Source organism: Somniosus microcephalus, chromosome 19 (assembly GCF_052327205.1).
Source record: "Somniosus microcephalus isolate GS21.2 chromosome 19, FLI_Smic_1.0, whole genome shotgun sequence".
NCBI lineage: Eukaryota > Metazoa > Chordata > Chondrichthyes > Squaliformes > Somniosidae > Somniosus > Somniosus microcephalus.
This window is the reverse complement of record NC_141005.1, coordinates 38,536,321-38,551,910: the sequence shown is the minus strand read 5'-3', so window position 1 is coordinate 38,551,910 and position 15,590 is coordinate 38,536,321. Positions and strand designations below refer to the sequence as shown.

Here is a 15,590-nt window from a genome sequence, read left to right as displayed (position 1 = left end):
TCATGGGAATGGGGGTAATATACTAGTAGGGAAAAACCTACTTGACCTCGTCCTCATCAATCTACCTGTCGCAGATGCATCTGTCCATGACAGTATTGGTGTCGGTGACCACCGCACAGTCATTGTGGAGATGAAGTCCCGTCTTCACACTGAGGACACCCTCCATCGTGTTGTGTGGCACTACCACCGTGCTAAATGGGATCGATTCAGAACAGATCTAGCAGCTCAAAACTGGACATCCATGAGGCGCTGTAGGTCATCAGCAGCAGCAGAATTGTATTCCACCATATTCTGTAAACTCATGGCCCGGCACATCCCTGACTCTACCATTACCACCAAGCCAGGGGACCAACCCTGGTTCAATAAGGAGTGTAGAAGAGCATGCCGGGAGCAGCACCAGGCATACCTAAAAATGAGGTGCCAACTTGGGGAAGCTGCAACACAGGACTACATGAATGCTAAAAAGCGGAAGCAGCATGCTATAGGCAGGGCTATGTGATCCCACAATCAACGGATCAGATCAAAGCTCTGCAGTCCTGCCACATCCAGTCGTGAATGGTGGTGGACCATTAAACGACTAACGGGAGGAGGAGGAGGCTCCATGATGGTGGAGCCCAGCACGTGCGTGCAAAAGACAAGGCTGAAGCCAGAAGTGTCGAGTGGATGATCCATATCGGCCTCCTCCTGAGGTCCCCACCATCACAGAAGCCAGTCTTCAGCCAATTTGATTCACTCCACGTGATATCAAGAAAAGGCTGAGTGCACTGGATACAGCAAAGGCTATGGGCACGGACAACATCCCGGCTATCGTGCTGAAGACTTGTGCTCCGTGCCTCTAGCCAAGCTGTTCCAGTACAGCTACAACACTGGCATCTATCTATCCGACAATGTGGAAAACTGCCGAGGTATGTCCTGTCCACAAAAAGCAGGACAAATCCAACCCGGCCAATTACCGCCCCATCAGTCTACTCTCAATCATCAGCAAAGTGATGGAACGTGTCATCGACAGTGCTATCAAGCAGCACTTGCTCACCAAAAACCTGCTCACTGATGCCCAGTTTGGGTTCCACCAAGACCACTCGGCTCCTGACCTCATTACAGCCTTGGTCCAAACATGGACAAAGTAGCTGAATTCCAGAGGTGAGGTGAGAGTGACTACCCTTGACATCAAGGCAGCATTTGACCCGAGTGTGGCATCAAGGAGCCCGAGTAAAACTGAAGCCAATGGGAATCGGGGGGAAAACGCTCCGCTGGCTGGAGTCATACCTAGCACAAAGGGAGATGTTGTGGTGGTTGGAGGTCAATCATCACAGCCCCAGGACATCGCTGCAGGAGTTCCTCAGGGCAGTGTCCTAAGCCCAACCATCTTCAGCTGCTTCTTCAATGACCTTCCCTCCAACATAAGGTCAGAAATGGGGATGTTCGCTGATGACTGCACAGTGTTCAGTGCCATTCACAACTCCTCAGATAATGAATCAGTCCATGCCCGCATGCAACAACACCTGGACGACGTTCAGGCTTGGGCTGATAAGTGGCAGGTAACATTCGCACCACAGAAGTGCCAGGCAATGACTATCTCCAACAAGCGAGAATCTAATCACCTCCCCTTAACATTCAATGACATTACCATTGCCGAATCCCCCACCATCAACAACCTGGGGGGGTCACCATTGAACAGAAACTTAACTGGACCAGCCACATAAATACTGTGGCAACAAGAGCAGGTCAGAGGCTGGGTATTCTGTGGCGAGAGTCTCACCCCCTGACTCCCCAAAGCCTTTCCATCATTAACAAGGCACAAGTAAGGAGTGTGATGGAATACTCTCCACTTGCCTGGATGAGTGCAGCTCCAACAACATTAAAGAAGCTCGACACCATAGTCTCGGGATAAGGGGTCGGCCATTTAAGACTGAGATGAGGAGGAATTTCTTCACTCAGAGGGTTGTGAAGCTTGGAATTCTCTGCCCCAAAGGGCTGTGGATGCTCAAGTCGTTGAGTATATTCAAGGTTGAGATAGATAGATTTTTGGACTCTAGGGGAATCAAAGGGATTTGGGGATAGGGCAGGAAAGTGGAGTTGAGGTCGTAGATCAGCCATGATCTTATTGAATGGCGGTGCAGGCTCGAGGGGCCGTATGGCCGACTCCTGCTCCTAATTCTTATGTTCTTATGACAAAGCAGCCCACTTGATTGGCACCCCATCCACCACCTTAAACATTCACTCCCTTCACCACCGGCATACCATGGCTGCAATGTGTACCGTCTACAAGATGCACTGCAGCCACTCGCTAAGGCTTCTTTGGCAGCACCTCCCAAACCCGCGACCTCTTCCACCTAGAAGGACAAGGGCAACAGACACATAGGTAACGTGGAGGTGGTGGTGTTCCTATCAAGTCACACACCATCCTGACTTACAAGTGTATCGCCGATCCTTCGTTGTTGGGTCAAAATCCTGGAACTCCCTACTGAATAGCACTGTGGGAGTACCTTCATCCCACGGACTGTAGTGGTTCAAGGCGGCAGCTCACCACCACCTTCTCGAGGACAATTAGGGATGGGCAATAAATGCTGGCCGTGTCAGCGACGCCCACATCCCATAAACGAATTTTTAAAAATGGATTGAGGATTGGTTAACAGACAGAAAACAGAGAGTAGGAGTAAACAGGTCATTTTTCCAGTTGGCAGCCTGTAACTAGTGAGGTACCGCAAGGACCAGTGCATGGGCCTCAGCTATTCACAATCTACACCAATGATTTGGATGAGGGGACCAAATGTAATGTATCCAAGTTTGCTGATGATACAAAGCTGGGTGGGAATGTAAGTTTGAGGAGGATGCGAGGAGGCTTCAAGGGGATATAGACAGGCTAAGGGCAAGAACATGGCAAATGGAATATAATGTGGAGAAATGTGAAGTTATCCACTTTGGTAGGAAAAATAGAAAAGCAGAGTATTTTTTAAATGGTGAGAGATTGGGAAATGTTGGTGTTCAGAGGGACCGGGGTGTCCTTGTACACGAATCACTGAAAGTTAACATGCTGGTACAGCAAGCAATTAGGAAAGCAAATGGTATGTTGGCCTTTTTTACAAGAGGATTTGAATATAAGAGTAAAGATGTCTTACTGCAATTATATAGGGCCCTGGTGAGACCACACCTGGAGTATTGTGTACGGTTTTGGTCTCCTTACCTAAGAAAGGATATACTTGCCATAGAGCGAGTGCAACGAAGGTTCACCAGACTGGTTTCTAGGGTAGGGGGATTGTCCTATGAGGAGAGATTGAGCAGACTAGGCCTATATTCTCTCGAGTTTAGAAGAATGAGAGGTGATCTCATTGAAACATACAAAATTCTAACAGGGCTTGACAGGGTAGATGCAGGGAGGATGTTTTCACTGGCTGGGGAGTCCAGAACCAGTGGTCACAGTCTCGGAATAAGGGGTCAGCAATTTAGGACTGAGATGAGGAGAAATTTCTTCACTCAGAGGGTGGTGAATCTTTGGAATTCTCTACGCCAGAGGGCTGTGGAGGCTCAGTTGTTGAGTATATTCAAGACAGAGATCGATAGATTTTTGAATATTAAGGGAATCGAGGGATATAGAGAGAGTGCAGGAAAGTGGAGATGAGATTGAAGATCAGCCATGATCTTATTGAATGGCGGAGCAGTCTCGAAGGGCCAAATGGCCTACTCCTGCTCCTATTCCTTATGTTCCTTTGGGTAATATATTATTTTGGTCCTAAGGTGGAGTTGTATTATTCGGGAGGTTGGTGAAAAATCTGTGCTTTAATGGATCTATGATGTATGCAATGACTTAAAAAAAATATATCGATGAGTAAACATTGTCCAGTGTTGTTATGTGTGCATTGGTGGCTGTCCAGCATTTTCTGTTGTTAGCCCGGATTTTACAGGTCCTATGACTGCGTGTGCACCGTACGCAGTCGCAAGTGACCCGCAAGTTCAGGATTTCCGCATGCTTGTGATCTAGCAAGTTTCAGCTTGACAGATCGTCCACACGGACATTCGCTGACGGAGAGTTGGACTCTTTGCCCAACTACTGCCCAGCGAATGCCCATGAAACCCTTACCCTGGTAAAAGCAGGCATAGGGCCTTCTTTTACCAGCGTAAGAGTGAAAATATTAATTTTTAAATCATTTAAAAAATCTTTAAATTAGTTTAGGTTATTTTTGGCCCGTTTAAATTTATTTTTCAAAAAATTAAATTTTTGTTTTAAATGCTTAATTAAATTGTATTTTTATTAATTTTTAAAGTGATTTATTTTTATTTAGGTTGTGTGAAAGTGTTTTGTTAATGTAATTTCTATTATGCATATGGATTGGCTGGGCGAGTCCACATGATCCCAGCGACGCTTGCGATCCGTCTGCGCCCCTGGGATACGTGAGCCTTTATCATAATCATAATCAACTTTATTGTCATTGTTAGTGCACAAGTGCAGTACAACGAAATGTAGGCTTGCGGCTCCCGAGAGTGTACATTTAGATTAAGACATTTAAACATTCAACATACATTTGGCTTGTAATACATTAACATAAACATAACCATAATAAAGTGCATTGGCAGATGTGCAGGCTTTAGAGTTTATTTGTGGAGTTCAGTAGGATGACAGCCCTGGGAAAGAAGCTGTTCCTAAATCTGGTCGTACGGGTGCGAATGCATCTGTAGCGCCTCCCATATGGCAGGAGGGCGAACAGACTGTGGCTGGGGTGGGTAGGGTCTTTGATGATGGTCCGTGACCTCCGTAAACAGCGTTTCTGGTATATGTGCTCTATGGTCGGTAGCCGGGTGCCGGTAATGCGTTGGGCAGTTTTGACTACCCGCTGCAGGGCTTTCCGGTCATAGTAGCTACAGCTGCCATACCACACTGTGATTTAGTTCGTCAGGATGCTCTCTATTGTGCAGCGGTAAAAGTTAGAGAGGATCAGGGATGACAGGTTACATCCCTTCAGCCTCCTTAGGAAATATAGGCGCTGCTGGGCCTTCTTCACCAGAGAGGAGGTATTGAGGGACCAGGAGAAGTCTTCCGTGATGTGGACTCCGAGAAACTTAAAGCTGTCCACCCTTTCCACCACAGCCCCATGGATGTGAATGGGGGTGTGCCTTCCGCCTTTAGACTTCCTGAAGTCCACAATGATTTCTTTGGTTTTCTTGATGTTAAGGGCCAGGTTGTTATCGGCGCACCACTTCCCGAGATGCTGGACCTCCTCCCTGTAGGCTGACTCATCGTTGTTGGTGATCTGGCCTACTACCGTGGTATCATCCGCAAACTTGATGATGGTGTTGGAACCATGAACAGCCACACAGTCGTGGGTGAAGAGGGAGTAGAGGAGGGGGCTCAGCACACATCCTTGTGGGGCCCCCGTGTTCAGGGTCGGGGGGGGGTGGGGGGAGGTGTGGTTACCTAATTTGACAGACTGGGGTCTGTTTGTTAGGAAGTCCAGGGTCCAGTTGCAGAGGGAAGTGTTCAGGCCAAGAGTGTGGAGTTTGGTGGCCAGCTTGTTGGGGACGATAGTGTTGAATGCTGAGCTGTAGTCTATGAACAGCATTCTGATGTAGGTCCCTTTACCATCTAAGTGATTCAGTGTAGAGCAGTTGTGATTGCATCCTCCGTTGATCTGTTTGCACGATAGGCAAACTGGTGTTGGTCAAGAGAGGCGGGAACACTGGCTTTGATGTGAGCCAGGACCAGTCTCTCGAAACACTTCATTATGATGGGTGTGAGTGCGACAGGTCAATAGTCGTTCAGGCACGTCACAGCCGTTTGTTTTGGCACAGGAATAATGGTAGCGGTCTTGAAGCATGTAGGGACTACTGCCTGGGCCAATGACAGATTGTATGTATGCCTGTGGGCCCAGGACTGCAAGAGTCCAAAGGCACCAAGTAGGTGCGTACTTTTCTTGCGGATCGGAGGCATTCACCCGCGGGAAGCCTCCGACCGCAATTTCAGGTCCACCGTCTTAATTGTTTAGTAAACAGAACCATAGGTCTATCAGAGTTTAGTTATTGTTTGTTCAGGGAGCTCTGCAAATTAGAAATAGCTCTGGCTTAGAAGCACACACGTTGTTTTGCCTCTGCAACAAAGTGTTAGGTCTGTATGTGCAGATGTACAATTTTAATATATAATTTTAAAAAGTATATATCTCCTTTTCAAATTTTGTTTCTCTTCTCATGAAGAGGTTACTCATGCTAGGGTCCAGTTTCATGTGCAGGTCTAGATAGTGATGATGGCAAGCTGTTTGATTGTGAGATGGACATCACAGTGAGACCCAGTGATAGCCACACAAGAACGGGAACCTCGGCTGACACTTTTTTCCTCTTTCTATTATCCCATCCCCCAACCTAGCTAGAAGGCCTGTTGGAGCTTCCCAACGGCCACACTGATTGAGGTTAGCTGGCTCAGCACAGACCCATCTAAAATAAATGTGTTGATGTTTCTGTTAAAATAGTGGACAAAGGAACTTGCTATGAATGAGCTAAGTATTCTTACGATAATATCACACACCTTAATTTGCAAACTCAGAAAGGTTGCCATGAGAAACTGCCAAATAGTTCTCATTAAATAAATGTGATGGAATCCCTACTGTCTTTCCAGTCTTACTACAGAATTAATATGTTCCCCCTACTGTGCCCAATAGCTCTTCAACTGACACCTGGATCTGACAAAAAGCCTAATTGACTCCCAGATCACTGTTTTATTCCTTAAGGTATTGGGTGTATTAGTCATTTTAATTGATTTTCTGTGGAAATGTTTGTATTTATTGTGACAGGAAGCATGTAAGTGCTAGTTATCTTTTCTGAAATGTATTATTAGAGTCTTATGGCTGTTACTGACAGTGATGGATTTCCTATTTGATAGCGTGTACGCATGGAACATAAAAGTATTTGTAGTAATGCTGATTGCTTCAGTTCATTGTGTGAACGATAGAACCCTTGATTCCCCTTTTAGGCTGTGGAGAAGACTTGTGAACACTATTAAAATGCAACTTGGCAACAGATTTTAGGCGAGCAAATTTAGAGCAAAAGTGATCTGATTGACGAGGTGAAATACAGTATAAATATTATTTGTTTTCACCCGAGCTTTACCAGAGACACGTGACAGATGTCAGCATGTAAATGGACAGTTGTGTTATAAAAATGTACTCTTAACAAAACATGTTTAAGGAGTGAGACAGGTTGATTTTCATGCTTATTGAGATGGCATCCTACCACCATCTCCGCATTGCTTTTTCCAGTTATTTTTATAGCTACATTAATGGGACATGGTTGTGATAACCCTTTTGCTAATTAGTTCTTTCAGTACTTTTTGCCTTTTCTGAAAATGTACATCTTTTTCTTGTCATCTGCACAGATTTTAAATTCTAAATATTGTTTTGTAAAATTAGAGTAATCTGTAGAACTATTCCAGTACTCTGATTACCATTTTAAAATCACAAGTTTTGCATATTTTGCTATGGTAATTCTACACTCAATAAAAGATTAAGTTCAGAAATACATTAGAAATAACTGTGTCCTCTTGTTTATCTTCTGATATGAACTGTAATAATTCTAATTAAAATTAAGATCTCCAACACTGTCACCTGCAAGCTTACATACAGAGCCTGACCCAGTGTTCTGTCGTGGCCAACTACAGGGAGCTTCTTTAATTGTGCAATAACAGAACCTAAAACAGATGATGGTTATGTAAGCACCAGCCTGTTTCCTGAAATAGGTTATGCAGGTTCACACAAGTTGTGGTATTGATGGGCACCCGGGTCTCTCTGGCAATTACTCTGCAAGGAACATGGAGGGTCTTGTTACCATCGCTGAGTCAGGAGAACTGTAACAGTAACAATGGGGAACAAAGACTATTAGACCCTGTAAATTGCCTGAGCTGTCTTCATGACATCAGTGCATATCTTTCTGTCAACCTCAATCCTGGATCCTGTTGCTAGGCAGCGGACTTCTCCTTACCAGAAGCAGCTTTGATCCGCAGACTGCTGCTGTTGCCACCTGGTACAGTCCTTCACAGCCTATCAGCAGACGAGAGTGTGCATTGCCTGCATACTGCTTAGATTCTTTCTATCTCTAAAATGAAGGCAATAAGTGAACAGAAGATGAGACAATAAATGATCCTTAGAAGAGTTCAGCAACGCTGACACAACATAACCCACAAAAAGCAGCAACCGGAGTAATGGTGGGTTCAGATTAACAGCTGAATTATTTGTCAGGTGCATGGAGCATCAGTTCACTATGATTCAGCCATTAGTTACAGCTGATGGCTGCTGCTGAATCTAACAGGACTGGGGATTCATGCAGAGCGGAAGGAAGCAAATGTTTGCAGCAGGTTTATTTGATTGTCCTACAGATGTGTAGTCAGATTTTTATATCGTTTTTTTAAGAAATACTTATATATGTGGATGTTGGCCTGTGATTATATGTATTGGAAGTGTAATTGACGAGTGCTGGTATGAGATTGCTCTCTGAGTATTTTGCCCTGCTGTTTGGTACAGTGTAACCAGGGCACTAATTGGCTTTTTCTGTTCACTTGTGAAACTGGGTGCAGCTGCTTTACAGATATGCAATAGAATTGCAGGAAATTATTTTCCACACACACAAATGTGTAACAAAGTTCACATGCTTGTGGGCCATAAATTTGCTAGCTGGATTCCTCAACTTGTTTAGATGTGTATAAGTAGAGGCTCTATGTTAACAGATGGATACATTTATAATAAATCTGCTCCTTCCAATTGAGAAGGCATTAGAAGAGCACTTATTCATTTTCCATTAAAGTGCAGGCATGTTAAAACAGAGAATTTGTTTTTCGATTTGAATGCTGGATTTATGATTACGGAATAATTTGAGATTTAATTTACCATTTTTGGAAAATAAAGGATTGACCAATGTTTCTTAAATGTTAAAACCATTTTGATTTGCCCCTTTAATTCGGTGTACTTTGGACTTACAACCAATAACGAATTCCCATTTGGAAGTTGTTCCATCTTGTACACATTTTTTTCCCAGCATGTCCGTTTCACTCCCAGTCTTTGAAACACACCTGCAATATGGTTCTCAATGATGCAGTGAGGGTCATACATAATTTGCTGATTTCCTTAGAGGACAAAAAAAATTATTTTGAAACCCAAAACAAAAATTACTTATCTGAAAATGTGTTAGAATGAATAAACACGACAGTTCTGTTCAAAGCAGACACCTTGCATTGAATGTTCTGTCCTTGTTGACCTCCATCATGTCATTAGAGGACATAACTTGCTGCTGTTCTTGGTCATGATTGAATCCTCATGTAGGTCAACAACTTGCTGATTGCTAAAGCGTGAAGTGATTAATTGTTAAATGCTTTCTCTGCAGGTACTGCTTAATGAGCGTCAAAGGGTGTTACACAGATTTTCACATTGATTTTGGTGGCACTTCTGTCTGGTATCACATTCTTCGAGGAGGGAAGGTGAGTAGTGAAGCACTTTATCTGCAACATTTGAACGGTTATTTATTTCAATTTAATAACAAACTTGAAAATGGAGTGCACTGTGTACAAAACTATGCTTACTTGGTGATATTAAAGCAACGATCATTTTAAACATGGATTAACAAATGAGAGGAACATTTTTGGGACAATAAAAATAGAAATGATTAATTTTATGTAAAACAAATCAAAACCAAAAATATGGGATTCCTTGCTGGGTAAATTGTATAATTGTGAACCACACGGACCAGAAGATCCCAGGTTTGATTCATGGACTGTTGTTAGTTGATCTGGTACAGCAATTGGGACACTCTCCAGTGACTCCTGCTGGAAAGTGGCGTGTTTGGCTATTAGGTGAGGATAGGATATGCTTGGGTGCGATATCCTCCGTGGTTGAGAGTGGTGAGTAGCCTTCTCATGCTTAGAATGGTTAGCTAGATGAGGTATTGGAGGCACTTGTGAAAGCATGCCCCAGCAAGAGCCACTGGCTCCAGAAAAGGAGGGGAGAAATGTAGCAATCTTCCCCCTCCCAGAAAATATAACAACCAGCCAAATCTTGCATGCGCTTTAGAATATGATTTCCCATGATCTTGCATCTTCCATTGTATAATAACTGGTTAAATGATTTGAACTAGTTGAGAATGCCATTTTTGCACCCATGTAAACAGTGGAAGCTGACTGCAGAGCTTAGCGGTTTAGCTACATGAACTGGTTTTACGTGTGGTCCTGTGGACTTGGCTGCTTCAGTGGCTCGATGTGTGAATAAGCCAGCGAAGCGTGGAGTGGCAAGTTGTATACTTTGCATCATGACAGTCCACATGGCATATTCCTGGTGGGTGGGTGGAAGCCAGACGTTCTTTCTGAAGTGTGGAGTGGAGGGGTAAATTGCAAGTCAACGTTGGCCAACTCTTGTGGAGTGCTACCAATGTCAAAAGACCTGGAAACCAATAACCTGTTCAACTTCTCAGATAGTGAGTGTTGTGCAGTCAGACTGCCCTAAGGAAATGACTGTCTTGCCTACAAGTTAGGCTATCTATACGACATGATGACTGAGTGCAAAATACTATAGAGGAAGATTTTCACAGTTTGCTATTTATAGTGAAATAAAAGACAAGTTCTAATACACACTTTTTGATTTCACTATAATTAACGAATGGAAATCTTCCCCCATGTTTTTCAAATGTGTTGGGATATTTTTCTACATTAAAGGTGCTATATAATTTCCAGTTGTTGTTGCTGTGATGCAGGCAAATTAATATCACCTGCAAAGCTATTAGAAGCTGTAATGAGATTTCACAGTGACTGCCATATTCTCTTGCATATACATAAAGTGTCTTTGACCAATCTTTTTGGGGTGGGCTTTTTTTTTAAGTTTCAATGAAATGAAGCAAAACATTTATTCAAAAGCATTTTTAATCTATTTTCTCTCCCTTTTTTGAAATCAGTTCTACCACACACTGTTCTCCAGGGAACAGAATGAACATAAGAATTAGGAGCAGGAGTAAGCAATATGGCCCTTCGAGCTTGCTCCGCCATACAATAAGATCATGGCTGATCTTCGACCTCAACTCCACTTTCCCGCCCTATCTCCATATACTGTACCTTGATTCCCCTAGAGTCCAAAAATCTATCTATCTCAGCCTTGAATACACTCAACGATTCAGCATCCACAGCCCTTTGGGGTAGAGAATTCCAAAGATTCACAACCCTCTGAGTGAAGAAATTTCTCCTCATCTCCGTCTTAAATGGCCGACCCCTTATCCTGAGACTGGGACCCCTGGTCCGAGACCCTCCAGCCAGAGGAAACAACCTTTCGGTATCTACCTTGTTAATCCCCCTCAGAATCTTTTATGTTTCAACGTGGTCACCTCTCATTCTTCTAAACTCCAGAGAGTATAGGCTCAATCTCTGCTCATAGGACAACCCTCTCATCCCAGGGATCAATCTAGTAAACCTTTGTTGCACCGCCTCCAAGGTAAGTATATCCTTCCTCAGATAAGGAGACCAAAACTGTGCACAGTACTCCAGGTGTGGTCTCACCAAAGCCCAGTACAATTGTAGTAAGACTTTCTTACTCTTGTACTCCAATCCCCTTGCAATAAAGGCCAACATGCCATTTGCCTTCCTAATTACCTGCATGCTAACTTTCTGTGTTTCCTGTACAAGGACACCTAAATCTCTCTGAACACCAACATTTTTCTGTTTCTCTATTCTGCCTACCAAAGTGAATAACCTCACATTTCCCCACATTATACTCCATCTGCCACCTTATTGCTCACTCACTTAACCTGTCTATATCCCTTTGCAGCTTTTTTGTGTCCTCACAGCTTGCTTTCCCACCTAGCTTTGTATCATCAGCAAACTTGGATACATTGCACTTGGTCCCTTCATCTAAGTCATTAATATAGATTGTAACTAGCTGAGGCCCCTGCACTGATCCTTGCGGCACCCCACTCGTTATAGCCTGCCAAGCGGAAAATTACCCATTTATCCCTACTCTGTTTTCTGTCCATTAACCAATTCTCTATCAATGCCAAAATTTGTTTAAAGCCTCTGCCATTTCCTTATTCCCATTATAATTTCACCTGTCTTCACCTCTAAGGGACCAACGCTTAATTTTGCTGCTCTCTTCCTTTTTACATACTTGTAGAAACTCTCTCAATCTGTTTTTATACTTCTTGTTAGTTTACTGTCATTCTATTTTCTCCCTTTTTATCAATTTTTTGGTCATCCTTTGCTGGTTTCTAAAGCTCTCTCAATCCTCAGGCTTACTCCTATTCTTCGCAGCATTATAAGCCCAGAATGATACCTGGACTTCAAGGGTTAAGTTACGAGGAGAGATTACACAAATTGGAATTTAGAAGGTTAAGGGGTGATCTGATTGAAGTTTTCAAGATATTACAGGGAACAGATAGAGTAGATAGAGAGAAACTATTTCCGCTGCTTGGGGATTCTAGGACTAGGGGGCACAATTAAAAAAAATTAGAACCAGACCTTTCAGCAGTGAAATTAGGAAACACTTCTACACACAAAGGGTGGTAGAAGTTTGGAACTCTCTTCCGCAAACAGTAATTGGTGCTAGATCAATTGTTAATTTTAGATCTTAGGTTGATAGCTTTTTGTTAACCAAAGGTATTAAGGGATATGGGCCAAAGGCGGGTATATGGAGTTAGGTCTCAGATCAGCCATGATCTCATTGAATGGTGGAACTGGTTGGCGGACAGAAAGCAAAAAGTTGGAATAAATGGGTCGTTTTCCGAGTGGCAGGCAGTGACTAGTGGGGTACCGCAAGGATCGGTCCTAGGACCCCAGCTGTTCACAATATATATTAATGATCTGGACGAGGGAATTGGATGTAATATCTCCAAATTTGCAGACGACACAAAGCTGGGTGGGAGGGTATGCTGTGAGGAGGGTGTCTTGAAACTCCAGCACGATTTGGACAGGTTGGGTGATTGGGCAGAAACATGGCAAATGCACTATAATGTGGATAAATGTGAGGTTATCCACTTTGGTGGCAAAAACAGGAAGGCAGATTATTATTTGAATGGCAATAGATTGGGAGAAGGGGAAGTGCAAAGAGACCTGGGTGTTCTTGTACACCAGTCGCTGAAGATAAGCATGCAGGTGCAGCATAAGAACATAAGAAATAGGAGCAGGAGTAGGCCAATCGGCCCCTCGAGCCTGCTCCACCATTCAATAAGATCATGGCTGATCTGATCCTAACCTCAAATCTTCTATCACTCTGCATCCACCCGAACCCATGTGATCTCCAGGGAGAGGCGAAAAACCAGAAAGACCCAATGGCCAATTTGGGAGAAAAAAATCTGGGAAATTCCTCTCCGACCCATCTAGGCGATCGAAATTCTTCCAGGAGATCACTCTGTCCCTATATTTTCTACAGTACTTACCTTCTGTAAAGGCGATCTCCACCCCAGCCAGGAACAGGAATAAAACCATCTCCTGAAATCTAACACAGAATTAGAACACAGTAGGAGCAGAACCAGGCTACACGGCCCCTGGGCGGTTAAGAAGGCAAATGGTATGTTGGCCTTCGTAGCGAGAGGGTTCGAGTACAAGAACAAAGATGTCTTGCTGCAGTTGTACAGGGCCTTGGTGAGACCACACCTTGAGTATTGTGTGCAGTTTTGGTCGCCTTACCTGAGGAAGGACGTTCTTGCCATGGAAGGAGTGCAGCGAAGATTCACCAGGCTGATACCTGGGATGGCAGGAATGACGTATGTGGAGAGATTGTGTCGATTGGGCTTATACTCACTGGAGTTTAGAAGATTGAGAGGGGATCTCATCGAAACCTATAAAATTCTGTCAGGCCTGGACAGACTAGATGCAGGAAGGATGTTTCTGATGGCCGGGGAGTCCAGAACCAGGGGTTATAGTCTAAGGATAAGGGGTAAGCCATTTAGGACTGAAATGAGGAGGAATTTCTTCACCCAGAGAGTGGTGAACCTGTGGAATTCTCTGCCACAGAGGGCGGTGGAGGCCAGTTCATTAAGCATATTCAAGAAAGAGTTGGATATATTTCTTAAGGCTAAAGGGATCAAGGGATATGGGGAGAAGGCAGGGACCGGGTACTGAATTTGGATGATCAGCCATGATCTCATTGAATGGCGGAGCAGGCTCGAAGGGCCAAATGGCCTACTCCTGCTCCTATCTTCTATGTTACAGGCTCAAGGGGCTGAATGGCCTACTCCTGTTCCTACGTTATTTTAATCTAATACTATCCTTAACTTCTTTAGTTAGCCATGGATGGATCACTTTTCCCGTGGAGCTTTTACTTCTTAATAGAATGTATATTCGTTGAGAATTTTGGAATATTTCTTTAAATGTTTGCTATCTACCGTCATACCTTTTAATCTAATTTCCCAATCTATCTTGGCCAACTCACCCCTCATACCTATGTATTGAAGTTTTATTTATGTATTTAGCTTTATTTAAGTTTAAGATGCGTTTCGGTCTTAGAATTTCAAATTGGGTTTGAGATTGAAGTACTCATCATATTATGATCACTCTTTCCCAGAGGATCCTTTACTAGGAGATTACTAATCAACCCTGTCTCATTACACAATACAAGATCTAAAATAAGCTGTTCCCTGGTTGGTTCCATGACGTATTGCTCTCGGAAACTGTCTTGAATGCATTACATGAACTCATCCTCCAGACTACCTTTGCCAATTTGATTTGCCCAGTCTTTGAGGATTAAAGTCCCCCACAATTATTGTATTACCTTTGTTACAAGCTCCTATTATTTGTTGATTGATACTCTGTCCAATGGTATAGCTAATGTTTGGGGGCCTACAAACTACTCCTCCCACCACTGTTTTCTGCCCCTTGTTATTTCTTATCTCCACCCATACTGATTCTACTTCCTGATCTTCTGAGCCAAGATCCTTTCTCACTACTGTCCTTATATCATCCTTTATTATCAGGGCTACACCCTCCTTTTCCATTCTGCCTGTCTTTTGCCAACATGCAACCTTTGTTACTGATCTGATGCGAGAAAACCCTTGACAGTTACCCGAGTGGATTGCTTTTTTTTTTGTTTCTTCTCATCCCTTCTGCCTCTACCCCCCCGACCCCCCTCACTTACAGTGAAGTTTGGTCCCTTCCTCGGTGGCGCGACAGAAATTGGTCCTCACTGTGGGCAATAGAAAGTGGAAATCTGCATCCTACTTCCTGATGGCACAATACAATTGAGCACCCACATGCTTTGTTGTTTTGGAAAGGTCATGATTTAATGGTGTGGTGCTTATGGCAGTGGAACAGTAAAAGTGGGATTGCTGTGATCTGATCTTCCCCCTCCGCCCCATTATATTGCAGATTCACTTGTCGCTAGTTGAATGCTCAGTTCACCCACAACCAGAAAAATTGGTGACATGTAGCAGCCAATCGCAACTCCTACTGCACCACTGCCTCTGGTTGAATTTGGGAAAATTACCTCCCGAGTTACTTATGGACTTGCGTAATAGGACACCATGTAAATGGCTATAATTACAACTATATTTACCGTTATATATTAATATTACATCTATATATGCATGAACTGAAAATAGCTATTATTATATACATATATATTTTCAGTTCTGCTCCTGCAGACTTTTGAATT

The 15,590-nt window shown here is 43.5% G+C and overlaps 1 protein-coding gene across 11 annotated transcripts in view; it reads left to right on the top strand.

The window, feature by feature from the left end:
- LOC147104347 (lysine-specific demethylase 2B-like) overlaps window positions 1–15,590 on the top strand; it is a 210,122-nt gene that overhangs the window by 89,293 nt on the left and 105,239 nt on the right. For 10 of the 11 annotated variants that reach the window (XM_085961615.1, XM_085961613.1, XM_085961611.1 and 7 more), the window contains exon 7: window positions 9,355–9,448. In XM_085961615.1, coding sequence (XP_085817741.1) covers window positions 9,355–9,448 — 94 coding nt within the window. Of the gene's footprint in view, window positions 1–7,987; window positions 8,183–9,354; window positions 9,449–15,590 lie in introns of those variants that run through there. The other variant, XM_085961620.1, reaches the window with a different exon arrangement.